General features: G+C 45.5%; 1 protein-coding gene across 1 annotated transcript; it reads left to right on the forward strand.

The window, feature by feature from the left end:
- The first annotated feature begins 2,056 nt into the window (after nt 1–2,056).
- LOC108710088 (transmembrane O-methyltransferase homolog) lies at nt 2,057–6,603 on the forward strand. Its single transcript, XM_041584679.1, has 3 exons — nt 2,057–3,904; nt 4,169–4,365; nt 5,721–6,603. The coding sequence occupies exons 1-3, from the start codon at nt 3,643–3,645 to the stop codon at nt 6,039–6,041; spliced, it is 780 nt and encodes a 259-aa protein (XP_041440613.1). The 5' UTR covers nt 2,057–3,642; the 3' UTR covers nt 6,042–6,603.
- Nucleotides 6,604–18,323: the final 11,720 nt, after the last annotated feature.

The following is an 18,323-nucleotide window of genomic DNA, read 5'->3' on the forward strand; positions in this document are numbered from 1 at the left end:
GTGCCTGCACTTTAGATGGAACTGCTTTCTGGCATGCCGTTATTTCTCTTACTCAATGTAACTGAATGTGTCTCAGTGGGACCTGGATTTTACTATTGAGTGTTGTACTTAGATCTACCAGGCAGCTGTTATCTTGTGTTAGGGAGCTGCTATCTGGTTACCTTCCCATTGTTCTGTTGTTTGGCTGCTGGGGGTGGTGATATCACTCCAACTTGCAGTAAAGAGTGACTGAAGTTTATCAGAGCACAAGTCACATGACTTGGGGCAGCTGGGAAATTGACAATATGTCTAGCCCCATGTCAGATTTCAAAATTGAATATAAAAAAATCTGTTTGCTCTTTTGAGAAACGGATTTCAGTGCAGAATTCTGCTGGAGCAGCACTATTAACTGATGTGTTTTGAGAAAAACATGTTTTCCCATGACAGTATCCCTTTAAGGTTGGGCTTCCACGGCATTATGGGAAATAAGGAAAGCGGATGGATAACGGCTCTCGGGAGAGAACAAGGAATTCTCCCCATTCACTTTCTGATTCATTACAGGCCACAGGTTGTATTAGGGGGCAGTATAAAGAGGGGGGGGGGTAAGATGACATTTCCGTATGGGGGAAAAAAAGGGCCACGTTAGCTCCAGTGTCTCTAAATCATTCACAGAAAACAGGTTCATTTCTGATTCATCCCCATCCAGCCGACCTTTGATTGCTTGAGCCGCTAATTCCACACTTTGGTCATGGTTTGGCGTGCGGCTAAGGAAATATCAGTTAGTCATTTGGGCTAACATCCCCTAAAATAATTGGGGTTGTCAATTTCTACACTTCGAGCAATTTTGTGGGAAGTCAAATACCACAGAATTTTTTAAGAGGCTTCCGGTAATATTGTGTTGACTGATAATGGACCAGTCCTCTGGGCTAATGGATCGACCAGGATCTGTTTCCCAAACCTCCACATAAGGCTGGTCCTGAGGACGGGTTATTGTACTAGAACTTCTGTATAACAGGGATATCATGTGATCATTTTATAGCTTGATATGGGAAGTGAGAGCTGAATGATCTTCTCAGATATGAAATCTAGTTCCATGTTTGTTGCTTAATGGGCTCATTCCCACTAGGACCAATCCAATCTCCCCCAGTACTTACCCAGGTACAGAGCTCTGATTCTCTGTACTTCCTGCTCCTGGGCTGTTCTCTTTCCCATGGTCAGACAGGAACCTCCCCCTGGGTAAGTGAATCCAATCTCCCCCAGTACTTACCCAGGTACAGAACTCTGATTCTCTGTACTTCCTGCTCTGGGGCTGTTCTCTTTCCCATGGTCAGACAGGAACCTCCCCTGGGTAAGTGAATCCAATCTCCCCCAGTACTTACCCAGGTACAGAGCTCTGATTCTCTGTACTTCCTGCTCCTGGGCTGTTCTCTTTCCCATGGTCAGACAAGAACCTCCCCCTGGGTAAGTGAATCCAATCTCCCCCAGTACTTACCCGGGTACAGAGCTCTGATTCTCTGTACTTCCTGCTCCTGGGCTGTTCTCTTTCCCATGGTCAGACAGGAACCTCCCCCTGGGTAAGTGAATCCAATCTCCCCCAGTACTTACCCAGGTACAGAGCTCTAATTCTCTGTACTTCCTGCTCCTGGGCTGTTCTCTTTCCCATGGTCAGACAGGAACCTCCCCCTGGGTAAGTGAATCCAATCTCCCCCAGTACTTACCCTGGTACAGAGCTCTGATTCTCTGTACTTCCTGCTCCTGGGCTGTTCTCTTTCCCATGGTCAGACAGGAACCTCCCCCTGGGTAAGTGAATCCAATCTCCCCCAGTACTTACCCAGGTACAGAGCTCTGATTCTCTGTACTTCCTGCTCCTGGGCTGTTCTCTTTCCCATGGTCAGACCGGAACCTCCCCCTGGGTAAGTGAATCCAATCTCCCCAGTACTTACCCAGGTACAGAGCTCTGATTCTCTGTACTTCCTGCTCCTGGGCTGTTCTCTTTCCCATGGTCAGACCGGAACCTCCCCCTGGGTAAGTGAATCCAATCTCCCCAGTACTTACCCAGGTACAGAGCTCTGATTCTCTGTACTTCCTGCTCCTGGGCTGTTCTCTTTCCCATGGTCAGACAGGAACCTCCCCCTGGGTAAGTGAATCCAAAACCCTCCCAGTTCTCTGTTCATCCTTATTCTGGGATGTTGTCTTTCCCCTGGTCAGAGAGGAATGTACCCCAAGGTAAGTGAATGTAATACCCTCCCTAATTGCTCACACTCTACTCTGGAACCTGCCTGTTTGCCAAGTGGAAGGTGATTATAATATAAATATCATGAACATCCAACCTGCAGCTGTCGGGTAATGCTGGGAAGTGTAGTTCTCCCCATCCCAACATACAGCACTGCTATTGAACTGTATCCCACAATGCACTGCTGCTCCTTCATAGAGAACTGGCCATTTTGCTTCCAGTAACCTGTTAAAGTGTCAGCAGCTCCCTGGGCACCATCTGTGAGACACAGGTAATCTGACCTCCCCCTCTCAGGTAACGTCAGCCTGTGACTGGCTGGGGCCCCTCATCTATAATACATGGTAATACATAGGCACTCAGCTGCCCCACAGAAACACAAGACAGGACTGGGCCCCTACCAGCCAACAAAGTTCTACAGGTAAATCTCTCTCCAGGTAAGTTTTGTTCTTTGTATTTAGGGATCTCTATTGCTAATTCCCTTTCCACCTTAATTCTGCTCTTTGTACTGAATCTCTATTGCTAATAATTCCCATTCCACCTTAATTCTCCTCTTTGTACTGAGTCTCTATTGCTAATAATTCCCATCCCACCTTAATTCTGCTCTTTGTACTGAGTCTCTATTGCTAATTCCCATTCCACCTTAATTCTGCTCCTTATACTGAGTCTCTATTGCTAATAATTCCCCTTCCACCTTAATTCTGCTCTTTGTACTGAGTCTCTATTGCTAATAATTCCCCTTCCACCTTAATTCTGTTCTTTGTACCGAGTCGCTATTTCTAATAATTCCTATTCCACCTTAATTCTGCTCTTTGTACGGAGTCTCTATTGCTAATTCCCATTCCACCTTAATTCTGCTCTTATACTGAGTCTCTATTGCTAATAATTCCCCTTCCACCTTAATTCTGCTCCTTATACTGAGTCTCTATTGCTAATAATTCCCCTTCCACCTTAATTCTGCTCCTTATACTGAGTCTCTATTGCTAATAATTCCTATTCCACCTTAATTCTCCTCTTTGTACGGAATCTCTATTGCTAATAATTCCCCTTCCACCTTAATTCTGCTCCTTATACTGAGTCTCTATTGCTAATAATTCCCCTTCCACCTTAATTCTGCTCTTTGTACTGAGACTCTATTGATAATAATTCCCATTCCACCTTAATTCTTTGTACTGCGCTTTGCACAGAGGGATATGCACTGATATTTGCACATAGACCCCTTGGAGCCCTCCTGCAGTTGCACTAACCAGAGCATTTGCCCCACGTTCTTAAAGGGACAGGATGGCTTTGCAGCCAGTTATACTGATCTAGATTTGCTTTACTACAGACTCAGTCATGTTGGTCGCACAGTTTGCCCATTTGCTAATAGAAATCCCCCCAAAATCCTATCAGTTTGGTCCTTAACTATTTTCCTGCCCCACCTCCCAGGCAAGATGGTGTCCCCCGCCATAGCGTTGGCCTTCATCCCCTTCATCATCACTCTGATAATCCGCTACCGTCACTACTTCCTCCTGTTCTACCGGGCGGTGCTGCTGCGCTGGTTCCAGGACTACACGACGGGGATCCCGAGGGAGGAGAGGGCCCTCCAGTATGTGCTGACCCACGGCATCCCCGGCGACCCCCAGCACCTGCTCAACACCTTCGACCAGTACTGCACCCACTGTGAGCACCTCAGCAACATTGGGCCCCACAAAGGTAGGAATAAAGTGCTGCTCCGGCCCCGGGGCCACAGCATGAGCCCAGTCTCCCATGTCAGTCTTGTACCCCCTGTTGTAAATAGAAGGTACCCCATACTTTCCTGACTCTAGTCTACCCTATAAATCCATCCCCTCTATGGCTGAACCCCCTGTCCTTAATTAATTTGTTGCCTTTCTCTGAACCACTTTCCATTGTATGGGCCCGAGTGCAGCAGGATGGCAAGTGCCCCCCAAAACTTCACTCTGTGATACTTTTCCCCAGGGAAGATTCTGAACCGGCTGATATATGAGAATGTGCCGCTCAATGTGCTGGAGTTGGGCACCTACTGTGGCTACTCCACCATCATCATCGCCCAGGCCTTACCCCTCGGTGCCCGACTCTACACCATCGACTTCAACCCAACAAAAGCAGCCGTGGCAGAGAAGGTCATACGATTGGCTGGTTTTGATGATGACACGGTGAGTGATGCAATTGGCAGCCATGATGTCATCCAGTGTGACATCACAGCTAGTGAGGAGGAGTCTGACTTTGATTGACAGTTATGTCTAATGTATCTTTTGGGTGGGGGGGTCCCTTCCCTATAAATGTGCTGAAAGGAATCCTGCCTCTCTACATGTAGGGTTTGTGCTGGAGTCAGTTATGTGAGTGACGTCTGATACATCTGCTACTGATTATTTCACAAACTGCTCACAATTTTCACCTGAATACTGAGAATTTCTTATTTCATTATAATGAAGTTTATATTCAAGTTTCATCTTTGTCATATTCTACTTAACTTCCCCTTTTCTGGTGATACCAGAGATGTGATCCCCCAGATAAAGGCACCCCTGATTTTATCACTGGAAACTATTTCCTACAGTGAGAACTGAGATACTATGGAGTATCACTCATGTATTATAAGGGATAATGTACCCCCTACTGTAAATGATAAGGATATTAGAAGTCACTGAGGGGTTGTTCTGTGACCATATAAAGGCACAAGGCTGCAGGCTGAGTTATACAGGGAACTCTGAGTATCACTCATGTATTATAAGGGATAATGTACCCCCTACTGTAAATGATAAGGATATTAGAAGTCACTGAGGGGTTGTTCTGTGACCATATAAAGGCACAAGGCTGCAGGCTGAGTTATACAGGGAACACTGAGTATCACTCATGTATTATAAGGGATAATGTACCCCCTACTGTAAATGATAAGGATATTAGAAGTCACTGAGGGGTTGTTCTGTGACCATATAAAGGCACAAGGCTGCAGGCTGAGTTATACAGGGAACTCTGAGTATCACTCATGTATTATAAGGGATAATGTACCCCCTACTGTAAATGATAAGGATATAAGAAGTCACTGAGGGGTTGTTCTGTGACCATATAAAGGCACAAGGCTGCAGGCTGAGTTATACAGGGAACTCTGAGTATCACTCATGTATTATAAGGGATAATGTACCCCCTACTGTAAATGATAAGGATATTAGAAGTCACTGAGGGGTTGTTCTGTGACCATATAAAGGCACAAGGCTGCAGGCTGAGTTATACAGGGAACTCTGAGTATCACTTATGTATTATAAGGGATAATGTACCCCCTACTGTAAATGATAAGGATATTAGAGGTCACTGAGGGGTTGTTCTGTGACCATATAAAGACACAAGGCTGCAGGCTGAGTTATACAGGGAACTCTGAGTATCACTCATGTATTATAAGGGATAATGTACCCCCTACTGTAAATGATAAGGATATTAGAAGTCACTGAGGGGTTGTTCTGTGACCATATAATACTTATATATAATTATAAGGGATAATGTCCCCAAACTGCAGGTGGAGCTGCTGGTGGGACCCTCTGATGAACTGATTCCGCAGCTGAAGGACAAACATGGGCTACAGAAACTGGACTTTATCTTGATGGATCATGGCAAGCGCTGTTACCTGCGGGACCTGAAGCTGCTGGAGGAACTGGGGCTCCTGCAGGAGGGAACCATTATTCTGGCTGACAATGTGCTGTTCCCTGGGGCCCCCCATTTTCTCCAGTACGTCAAGTCGTCGGGCAAATACAACTGCCGAATGCACAGGGGGAACCTGGAGTATTTCCGTTATATTCGGGACGCCATGGCAGAGCTGACTTACACGAAACTCAAATGAGCCCCTCACACCCCTCTAGGGCCCGGCACATGGACCCCCTTACTTAAAGCAGAGACACAAAGTCCTGGGGGGATCAGGGGCCATTGTAATGTATGAACCCCCCAGACTCCACTGACATTCTCATTTACCCCATTCTGGCCCATGTGCCCCCCCCCCCCGACACCCTTGGGTTCTGATTAGTTACAGTCAGAGGAAATGAAATGTATGGGGGCAATAAAGGGTTTGTCTCTGATACTGAACTGACTGTGTTTGTACATTACTGGCCCATGGGGCAGAGTCAGATCTATACAATATATTTATTTATATCACTGCTACAAGAACTGGGGCAATTATGCCTCCCCGGGGGCAGCTCATGTTCAGTCTCTGGACTGTCCCTCTGATTGGAGGAGAAGGTGCCAATCATACTCTATACACCAATCCTCAATGCATATAAAGGAGGCCATTGGAAAAGATCTTTCATTTCAATACAAACGTGTAGAGCTGAATTGTCAGATAAACTGATAGAAACAATAGAATTCTACCTGTATCTGACCATTGAATAGTAACAACAGTAACAACAGTAACAACAGTAACAACAGTAACAACAGTAACAATAGTAACAACAGTAACAACAGTAACAACAGTAACAATAGTAACAACAGTAACAATAGTAACAACAGTAACAACAGTAACAATAGTAACAATAGTAACTACAGTAACAATAGTAACAACAGTAACAACAGTAACAATAGTAACAATAGTAACAATAGTAACAATAGTAACTACAGTAACTACAGTAACTACAGTAACTACAGTAACAATAGTAACAATAGTAACTACAGTAACTACAGTAACAATAGTAACAATAGTAACAACAGTAACAATAGTAACAACAGTAACAATAGTAACAATAGTAACTACAGTAACAATAGTAACAATAGTAACAACAGTAACAATAGTAACAATAGTAACAAAGGCACCCGATCAAACGTTTCCATCAGGCCCAATCATTGAGCTGACCAATATCCAAGCTTTCTGCCAATATTCGGCTTTTTTCCCACCAAACGCACTGAATATCGTCCGAAAATGTATTTAATGCGATATTATCTGTGCGTCTATGGCCTCCTTTACTGGCACAACCATCACTATGTGGAAGCTTTGGCCTTAACAACCTCCGTATAATACAATCTATTCCCTTCCTTGTGTTTCTTTTGACTTTTTTGTTCTTTTTTTCTTTCATTCACCTTTTTATTTCCTATTTCCCAACTAGAGAACATTAACATTATGGCCGAACCTCTGATTTACACCAAGGGCCCAGTAGGGGCACAAATCATCTGCTGCAACTCTACATGCGCTTACTGCAACTACTTGCTGCATTGTGGTGTAACCCGACACACAGCTGTTAATCACTAGCACCAGTGCAGCGGGACAGACTGATTGTGCAAGGGATCCTGTATAGAACACTGGCGGGAGTCTAATATTCTCTATCCGTATCCGTGTCTCGTATCTATTGGTGGTCACAGGGCTGGACGGGGAGTGAAGAGAAGCCCAGGCAGATAATGAAAGTATCCCACATAGAAACAGTCACCTACTCTTATATTTCACCTCACATATATTGTCTGCTTAGGGCCCACATAAAAGTTTTTTTGAATTGGTGCTCAGTGGAACTTGACGGCTTCTTCTTCAGTGGCTTCCCGAGTGCCCATTAAATAAAGTGGCCACTTAACATTAAATAAAGTGGCCCATCAGGCATTTGCCCAAACCAACAGATTGTCTGACTGTGTCTGGATGTAACTTCGGCTTTATTCTGCCTTTTTCTCTTCCTCTTCTCTTCACACACTCCTTTGTTTTCAACCATTTTATTGAGTTCCATCTCTCTCTACCCACACGTATAGAAACCTTAATGCCTTTGAACCACAACAATTATCAACAGTATCAGCACAATCCATATCTCATATTAATACTCTCTCCTGTCCCAATATGGCAGCTTCTCTCTACAACGATGCCCTTTCAACAGCACTTGACTCCCTTGCACCTTCTACCACCCGTCACAGCCGGCCAGCTAAACCCCAACCCTGACACACTAGTGTAACTCGGTACCTCAGAAGATGTAGTAGATCAGCTGAGCGATGGTGGAGAAAGTCACAAACTGATCCTGACTTCATCCACTTCAAATTCATGCTCTCCTGCTATAACCGAGCTCTATCATTAGCCAAAGAACAATACTTCTCTTATCTAATATCTACTATGTCCTCCAAACCACAGCAGCTGTTTGCCACATTTAACACATTTAACTACTGATCCAGCATCTCACTCACAACTCCCTCCTCGACCCATTGCAATCTGGCTTCCGCCCATCACACTCGACTGAAACTGCACTCACCAAAGTAACCAATGATCTTCTATTGGCAAAGTCTAAAGGTCATTATTCTAATCCTTCTAGATCTCTCTGCAGCCTTTGACACAGTTGACCACACACTCCTCCTTGACATTCTACACTCAGCTGGCATTCGGGACACTGCTCTCTCATGGTTTACATCTTATCTGTCTGACTGTTCCTTTAAAGTTTCCTTCTCTAACTCTACTTCTACTACTTTCCCACTCTCTGTTGGAGTTCCTCAAGGCTCTGTTCTTGGCCCCCTGCTGTTCTCGCTCTATACAACTTCACTAGGAAAACTTATTCAGTCATTTGGACTTCAGTATCACCTTTATGCTGATGACACCCAACTCTACTTGTCTACTCCTGATCTTTCTAATTCTGTCCTTTCCCAAGTCACAGACTGTCTCTCTGCTGTCTCCTCCTGGATGTCACACCTGAAACTGAACCTTTCTAAAACAGAACTCATTATATTTCCTCCAAGATCTTCCCCTGTCCCTCAGATATCACTCACAGTAAACAACACCACCTTTCATTCCACCACACAGGCTGCCTAGGAGTTATCTTAGACTCTCATCTGTCTTTTTCACCACACATTCAAACACTTGCAAAATCTTGTCGTATTCAACTGCGCAACATTGCTCGAATACGACCCTATCTCAGCTCAGAATCAACTAAAACACTGATTCAGTCTCTCATCATCTCCCGCCTTGATTACTGCAACTTACTCCTCACAGGTATTCCAACAAGTCACCTTTCACAACTCCAATCTGATCTAAACGCGGCCGCTAGACTCATTCATCTATCTCACCGCTCAACATCAGCTGCTCCCATATGTATGTCCCTTCACTGGCTCCCAATCTCTTCTAGAATCAAATTCAAATTACTTACACTCACATTCATTAATAATGAAACCCCTCCCTATATTTCATCTCTAATCTCCAAATACACTCCTTCACGAAACCTACGCTCTGCTTCTGATCTTCCCTCACTTCTCCTCTGATCACTTCTGCCCATTCTCATCTACAAGACTTCTCTCAGGCTTCTGCTTTTCTCTGGAACTCTCTGCCACAAGCTGTCAGACTTTCTCCTTCCTTCCAAACTTTCAAGCGCTCCTTAAAGACCCATCTGTTTAAAGAGGCCTATTCGATGTACCTTAATTAATCATTGCTGCATCAAAAATGACAAAGTGTTTATATAATCCTAATGTCTCAATTGTACCCTAACCTTTTAGTTTGTAAACTCTATTGTACTCTGTAATCCTTGTCTGTTATCCACCATTTATTCCCTGTTTGCTATAACTGCAGTAAAGCACTGTGTATCTTGACAGTGCTATATAAATAAATGATGATGATGATGATGATGAGTTTTCCATAAACACAATAGAATATATTACGCAGATTGAGTATGTCAAGATAACAAAAGAAAAGAATATACAATGCTGTATAACATGCCAAAGATACAAACACATATCTATATATATATATATACTCAAAAGCACACACACACTCTTCTCTACACTCTTCCTCTTCTCTACACTCTTCCATCTCTCTATACTCTTCCTCTTTTCTACACTCAGCTTCTCTATACTCTTCTCTACACTCATCCTCTTCTCTACACTCTCCTCTACACACACTCTTCTCTACACTCTTCCTCTTCTCTACAATCTTTCTCTTCATCACATTCTTCCTCTTCTCTAAACTTTTCTCTACACTCCTCTCTACATTCTTCCTCTTCTCTACACTTTTCCTCTTCTCTACACTCTTCTCTATATTCTTACTTTTCTCTACACTCTTCCTCTTCTCTTCACTATTCCTCTTCTCTACACACACTCTTATCTACATTCTACATTCTTCTCTACACTCTTCCTCTTCGCTACACTCTTCTCTACTCTCTACTCTTAACTCTTCTCTACATTCTTCCTCTTCTCTAAATTTTTCCTCTTCTCTAGACTCTTCTCTACACGCTTCCTCTTCTCTACACACACTCTACACTCTTCATCTTCTTTATACTCTTCCTCTTTTCTACACTCTTCTCTACACTCTTCATCTTCTCTATAATATTCTTATTCTCTACACTCTTCCTTTTCTCTCCATAAGAGCCATAAATATCTTGTAAATTATATCCGTATAAACGGTGACTAGTGATGTCATCAGTTATAAATGGTGAGTAGTGATGTCATTTCTGTCACATGACTCACTAAAATTTGTGTATTATAATAAATAAAGTATCTCTTGTTGAAAAATATGAGGATATTAGAAATAACTTTGTGGAGTTTCATGACCTGTATAAAAGCATTGGGTGATTTTATATGGTCATAGAAATTGGTTACTTATAATATTCTTATATTTTACAATAGGGGGTATTTTATTCACTATATAATTTGTACAAGTACTGGGGCAATAATGCATTTCCAGGCCCAGTTTCTGAAATCTCCTTCAGGGCATGGAGGGCATTATCAGTCCAAGGAGGAGAAGCGACCCCAGAGGAGGAGGATGACGGGTTCCATGACGGGTGATTCAGCATCTCCTGGTTGGTGGGGGTGACACTCATCACTGGGTCAGCGAGACAGACCTCAGTTTACCTGTGAAGGTAGAAAGAGATTTCTGGTTAAAGGGCAACTCAGACTCAGGAAAGGTTCCCTCTCAGGTAAGACACCTCGGTGGTTTGGAGCCAGTGTCAACTACATTGTGTTCTTCCCTCAGAGGGACAGAGTCTTATGGGTGGAGTTCTTCACCAATTGTAAAGAGTCCAGCAAATTAATTGTAGGGGTCACTATAGACCCCCTAATGTAAGTGACGAGGAGGAGGCAAAGCTCCTGATGCAAATAGAAAAGGCTGCTAGTTTGGGTAAAGTATTGATAATGGGGGATTTTAATTACCCAGATATTGACTGGAGCAACAGTACTGCCAGATCAGTTAATGGGAACAAGTTTATAAACTGTTACATGACAATTTTATGGCACAGGTTGTTGAGGAGCCAACCAGAAAAAATGCTATTGTGGATCTAGTGATCTCTAATGAGCCAGAACTTATAGCAAATGTGCAAGTCATTGAACCCCTGGGTAATAGTGACCATAATGTTATATCATTTAATGTCTGGTGCAAAAAATTAATATACACTGGGGCCCCCTATGTTGGGTTTGGGCAACGTGTGACCTGTGTCTGTGGCTTATTCACTGGTCGGCAGAAGCCCCTATATCTCTATGTCCAGGAGTTCCAGAAAGACAGGGGGGCAGTTATGGGGCAGTGATTGGGCAGCTGGAGGGATTATGGGGCAGCAATGGGGGTGTCAGAGAGGCCTTGGCCAGACGGATGGAGGAGACTGCAGAGATACACACGGCTCTAACATTTTGGGATTGTCTCACCCCCATATTTTTTGTTGCCATGGAGATCAATGTGGGTGGAGCCCAGGGCTGGGGGACCGTCCCTTATAGAAATCGTAACCTTTGGTCCAACTCTGGGGAGGGAGGCAGGTCTGGCTAATTAATTGCTCCAGCGTTGGCTCTGAACAAATACCCCCACTGTCATTTTGGGCAGACGAGGGGGGGGGGGCACTGGCAGCATCTCAGTCATTTGCCTCTGGAAGTGACAATAATGAAACACAAACAGCAGAATCAGCAGATTTTGTTCTTAAAATCCTTGGCTGGCGGGGGCAGGGGTGCACAGAGAAACCACTGATCTGATCCAAACACACAGCTCCTAATATTAGTCAGAACCCTGCCCGGGGGGTCCACATGCACCAGACACCCAGCAACTAGGGGCCACACAAACACACCCCCAGGTTCTGCTCCTTGTGGCTCCACTTACTTTAGTCACTCGCTGGGCCGAACAGACTGGGGGAGGGGAATTTATTTGCCGCAGTACCACGTCTCACTGGTTAAAGCCAAACACCAATGTCCCACAGGACTTCAACAGAACAGCGCCACCATCTGGTTTGTACTGCAACAGACAGGGAATGATAATAAAACAACACAGGAATGAGGCCACAAACAACAGCAGGTGGCTTGGCCACGGCGCCAAATGATCAGGTGTAGGGGCCAAATGATCAGATGTAGGGGCCAAATGATCAGATGTAGGGGCCAAATGATCAGATGTAGGGGCCAAATGATCAGATGTAGGGGCCAAATGATCAGGTGTAGGAGCCAAATGATCAGGTGTAGGGGCCAAATGATCAGGTGTAGGGGCCAAATGATCAGGTGTAGGGGCCAAATGATCAGGTGTAGGGGCCAAATGATCAGGTGTAGGGGCCAAATGATCAGGTGTAGGGGCCAAATGATCAGATGTAGGGGCCAAATGATCAGGTGTAGGAGCCAAATGATCAGGTGTAGGGGCCAAATGATCAGGTGTAGGGGCCAAATGATCAGGTGTAGGGGCCAAATGATCAGGTGTAGGGGCCAAATGATCAGGTGTAGGGGCCAAATGATCAGGTGTAGGAGCCAAATGATCAGATGTAGGGGCCAAATGATCAGATGTAGGGGCCAAATGATCAGGTGTAGGAGCCAAATGATCAGATGTAGGGGCCAAATGATCAGGTGTAGGGACCAAATGATCAGGTGTAGGGGCCAAATGATCAGGTGTAGGGGCCAAATGATCAGGTGTAGGGGCCAAATGATCAGATGTAGGGGCCAAATGATCAGGTGTAGGGACCAAATGATCAGGTGTAGGGGCCAAATGATCAGGTGTAGGGGCCAAATGATCAGGTGTAGGGGCCAAATGATCAGGTGTAGGAGCCAAATGATCAGATGTAGGGGCCAAATGATCAGATGTAGGGGCCAAATGATCAGGTGTAGGAGCCAAATGATCAGGTGTAGGGGCCAAATGATCAGGTGTAGGGGCCAAATGATCAGGTGTAGGGGCCAAATGATCAGGTGTAGGAGCCAAATGATCAGGTGTAGGGGCCAAATGATCAGGTGTAGGAGCCAAATGATCAGATGTAGGGGCTAAATGATCAGATGTAGGGGCCAAATGATCAGGTGTAGGGGCCAAATGATCAGGTGTAGGAGCCAAATGATCAGATGTAGGGGCCAAATGATCAGGTGTAGGGGCCAAATGATCAGGTGTAGGGGCCAAATGATCAGGTGTAGGGGCCAAATGATCAGGTGTAGGGGCCAAATGATCAGGTGTAGGAGCCAAATGATCAGATGTAGGGGCCAAATGATCAGGTGTAGGGGCCAAATGATCAGGTGTAGGGGCCAAATGATCAGGTGTAGGGGCCAAATCAGACAGAGATTCACTTGAGGCTCTTTATGTTCCTGGGCAGCTTTACACTTAAACAGAAAACACACTGACATCTAGTGGTGCTTCGCTATGTCTGCACCCCCAGTTCTTCTAAATTAAAGGGCAAATATCCCTGAATTGAGACTGAGGTCTAGTCTGTAACAGGACCTGTCAGGAGTAATTATTGGAGGGGGAGACAGAAAGGCAAAACTAGAATGAGTGGATTGTGCTGCACCCAAGGACTGGCAGCTGGAGGCAACTGAAAGAGAGCACCAGTCTTGAAGATTTGGTAAAAAAGCCTTTATTGGAACTTCATGGCTTCATCTGAACAAGCGCAACAACGTTTCAAGCCACATGGCCCTTTATCAAGTTAAAGTTAACTTGATAAAGGGCCATGCGGCTTGAAACGTTGTTGCGCTTATTCAGATGAAGCCATGAAGTTCCAATAAAGGCTTTTTTACCAAATCTTCAAGACTGGTGCTGTCTATTGTGATTGTGGGATACTGAATCTGGTGAAAGTGGACACCTATTGACGCGCACCTGGTCGTTATAACCATATATCAAAGTGGTGAGTGCTGGCTGACTATTCGTATGGCAACTGAAAGAGACACATCACTCATCAGGATTTTAGAAACTCAACAGTTTCTGATAAAAAAACAAATGCTCTGTAAGGCTACAAATGTATTGTTATACCTACTTTTTATTACTCCTCTTTCTATTCAGGTCTCTCCTATTCATATTCCAGTCTCTTATTCAAATCAGTGCATGGTTGCTAGGGGAATTTGGACCCTAGCAACCAGATGGCTGAAATTACAAACTGGAGAGCTGCTGAATAAAAAGCTAAATAAGTCAAAAACCACAAATAATAAAATATTCAAACCAATTGCAAATTGTCTCAGAATGTCCATCTGTACATCAGACTAACAGTTCATTTAAAGGTGAACCCTAACCCCAACATTTTATGTCACATGGTGATAACATTTACTCCAGTTATTTTTTTACAAAGGGTCACGTAACTTGCCCAGGGCTAATGAATGTCCCCTGCCCACTAGATCCCTCAGATTGACCAATCAAGTAGCAGGAAACTGTTATATGAATTTCCCATGCTGCCCCAGTGACATTGCGCCTATTTGCCCATAAAACATTATATATATATATATAGTATAGTATATGTAGATGACTGGGGCAGCAATGGGCTTGGGGGCAGATCCGCCATTAGGGGCCACAGGGGCAACTGTTCACCTCGCCCAGGTAATTTCAGTTTGTAAGGGGGGGGGGGCTGGCCATGCTGCAAAAGATGAATGATGAAAAAGAATGAAGAAGCCATGGCAGAAAAGAATTAAAGGAGAAGTAAAGGCTAAAACTAAGTAAGCTTTATCAGAAAGGTCTATATAAATAAACCAGTAACCCCTCAAAGTAATGCTGCTCTGAGTCCTCTGTCAAACAGCACATTTCTTTCCTTCTATTGTGTACTCATGGGCTTCTGTATCAGACTAACTGTTTTCAGCTTAAACCTCCAGGGCTAGGGCTTGAGCATGCCCAGTTTGTTCCTCTCTCCCTCCCTGCTGTAATCTGAGCCCGGAGCTATCAGTGAGCAGGCAGAGACTCAGGCAGGAAGTGATGTCACACCAAGCTAATATGGCAGCTGCTATCCTAAACAAACAGAGAGAGTTTCTGGAGCTGATTACTCAGGTATGGTAAAGCATTCTGCAGAATAAATATAGTGTTATAGCTTGTACTATTGTGGCTAATCTATTGGCAATAAACTGCATTGGTAGCTTTCCTTCTCCTGTAAGAAGCCCTGAGGGAAAAGAATGAAGTTGAAGGCTCGTTGAGGAGAATATAATAATATAAACCCCCCTATTATATTCTGGAGGGGGTCCCACACCTCATGTTGCCACCTGAGGGTCAGGCGCAGGCAGTTGCCCCCCACAAAAACAGATAAACAGTTGTACGTTGCCTGATGAGGAATGTGGTGACCTGAATGTGCCACCCCCAGACTTCGCTCCCCCCCTCCTCTGCCCAAATGTGAGGGACCCCCCGTTGTACATGAGCCCCCCGAGCTGCACCCCCACATGGGCAGGATGACAGTCAGAAACCTAATATAATGGACACACTTGCTAGCAGCAGTCCAATGGTTAATCAGCACACAGAGGGTTAAGGGCGCACAGTTACTCTCAGGATTCTGTTAGAGGATCAGGGACACGACTAGTTAATGGTAGAGATAATATTTTATCATTTACACTCAATATAATAACATAGAAAACTCGTCATTCCACCCAAAGTCCTGGAGACAAATGGGATGAATTGGGGTAAGTCCAAATCCTGAACTGGTTCTGGTACTGACACAATGAACTGCTCCTGTAATGAAATGCTATATGTTTCTGTAATCCTGAATAAGCCCCACCCACAGCCTGAGTCACAGACTCCTGGCCACTACCATTGTGTGAGTGTGAATACTCAGAGCTGCCACTAGAGGGTGCCCTAACCCCACCCAGTAATCCCTCCTGTAATGCAGCCTGTGTTTTAATTCAACAGTGGGGCCAATGTGCTGAGAGGGGCCACAATGAACTTTCCACTTGCCCACTCAGTTTCCCACTCACAACTGATACTGACCTTCACCCTGCGCCACTGATTCTCTGCTTCTCCCCCCCAGTGATAAAGTGGAGGAAGACCTGGAGGAGGTGGGGGTGCTGGATCCCACCCACAAGCAGATCCCACTGGAGAACCTGCAGAGAGCCAGCAAGAAGCCCACTCACAACTTTCCCAGCCGTGGCCTTAGCACTGATTCCGTGGCCTTACCCTGTACTCTGCGTGGCCTTCCTCGGTGTTTACACAAGTTCTTTGCACAACTCTGGGAGTTTCTGTACCTTGTGTGGTCTCAGCCCCCAGGGACCCCCATCCTTCTCCTCCTCCTGTTAATGGGGGGTCGTTGGTGGGGGGCAGCTGAGCATGTCAGAAGCAGGAGGAAAGGGCACATGGGATTGGCAGTGATTTATGGAGAGAGAACTTTGTGTAATTGCACAGTTACCCCCCAGTATGGAGATGAGGTCAGAGACCCCAATATTCCTCCTGCACCGGCAGCACAACGGGGCTCTCATCTTCCATTTAGTAAAGGGAGTCTGTAACTTTGGGCAAGATCTGAGCTCACACTAACACTAACTGCACTTTCTACTCCCTGTGCTGCTCTCTTTCCCATGGTCAGACAGCAGAAGTGATTCTTCATCCTGGTGTATCGATGTGGATGCCCAGAGTAATGGAGCGGACCACTGCTGCTGCCCCCCAGACAAATCACTACTGTGGGAAACTCTTTCAGGCAAGTGCGAGCTCTGCTGATTGGCCATGGGAAAGAGAGCAGCCCAGAACCAAGAAGAAAAGAGAATGGGAGCTGTGTAGTAAAATACTGGGGAGAGAGTGGATTCACTTACCCAGAGAGGGAAGGTTCCTAATGGGGGGCTAATGTGGGTGGGCCCAGGACTTCTCCCTAGCAGGAGGGGTCTTGTTGCTCCCCAGGATGGGAGAAAGCCCCCAGTGCCTCAGTACAGAGTTAGTGTGACGGCATCGGAATGCCTGACTTCTAGGCCAATCACATTCATTTGCTCCCTGCACTCCCTTCTGGCACCCACGTGTCTGTAAGTCTCCTGCACCCACGTGTCTTTCAGTCTCCTGCACCCACGTGTCTGTAAGTCTCCTGCACCCACGTGTCTGTAAGTCTCCTGCACCCACGTGTCTGTCAGTCTCCTGCACCCACGTCTGTGTCTCCTGCACCCACGTCTGTAAGTCTCCTGCACCCACGTGTCTGTAAGTCTCCTGCACCCACGTGTCTGTCAGTCTCCTGCACCCACGTCTGTGTCTCCTGCACCCACGTCTGTAAGTCTCCTGCACCCACTTGTCTGTAAGTCTCCTGCACCCACGTGTCTGTAAGTCTCCTGCACCCACGTGTCTGTAAGTCTCCTGCACCCACGTGTCTGTAAGTCTCCTGCACCCACGTGTCTGTATGTCTCCTGCAACAAAGAAGAATTTCACAAAGGGGTTTACCCCGAAACGTTGCACCTTCGCAAAATAAAGTCAGCCAGGGCTTGTACCTGCTTGAATGAACCTTCGAGTGCCAGTGAAATTCTTCTTTGTTGCTACAATTGAGGTTGCCAAGGCCTCCTTCACTGTCCCCCGGCTTGTCATGTCCTGGAGAGCCAGGGTGTGCAAGCGTGGTAACCTTGTACTATGGTAAGTCGCCTGCACCCACAGCACTGCCCCGTGTAACTTGTGTATTTGTTGCAGCACTCACTTTGATAAAGGGACACCCGATGCTGTGAGACCCCCAGGCCTGTAGGGGGAGCTGCAACTGCCATTGAGTAGGAGGGTGTGGGTCGCCCCTTTTTTATATTTTTTTTATTGGTTTGCTTTGTAGATTTTGTACTTAATTTGACATCTGTCTATAGGCAGCGCTCGGGGGTCAGACCCGGGTCTGAGCCAAATTCACTCATCTCCTAGTGGCCTCCTCACTTTTCATTTAAATGGGGCCCCTCTGAAGGTTTTTGGGGGGGCACCAAACTCAATAACCTTATGTCTTGAGGAACATGTGTATCCTGACAATAAAATCCTATGCTGAGACCTGTCCTGCCCTCTTATTGGCTGCTGGCTGTGTATTTGCAATGGCAGCTCTCATTGTCTCTTCCACAGGCCAGAACTTTAATTGTGAGTCTCAAA

This window comes from Xenopus laevis, chromosome 2S, assembly GCF_017654675.1.
Source record: "Xenopus laevis strain J_2021 chromosome 2S, Xenopus_laevis_v10.1, whole genome shotgun sequence".
Lineage (NCBI taxonomy): Eukaryota > Metazoa > Chordata > Amphibia > Anura > Pipidae > Xenopus > Xenopus laevis.

Bases quoted from the DNA above. Each gene is read 5' to 3' on its own strand.
- LOC108710088 (XM_041584679.1), top strand. From the start codon at position 3,643: ATGGTGTCCCCCGCCATAGCGTTGGCCTTCATCCCCTTCATCATCACT. The intron at 3,905-4,168 runs GTAGGAATAAAG...ACTTTTCCCCAG, and splicing joins CAACATTGGGCCCCACAAAG to GGAAGATTCTGAACCGGCTG. The intron at 4,366-5,720 runs GTGAGTGATGCA...CCCAAACTGCAG, and splicing joins CTGGTTTTGATGATGACACG to GTGGAGCTGCTGGTGGGACC.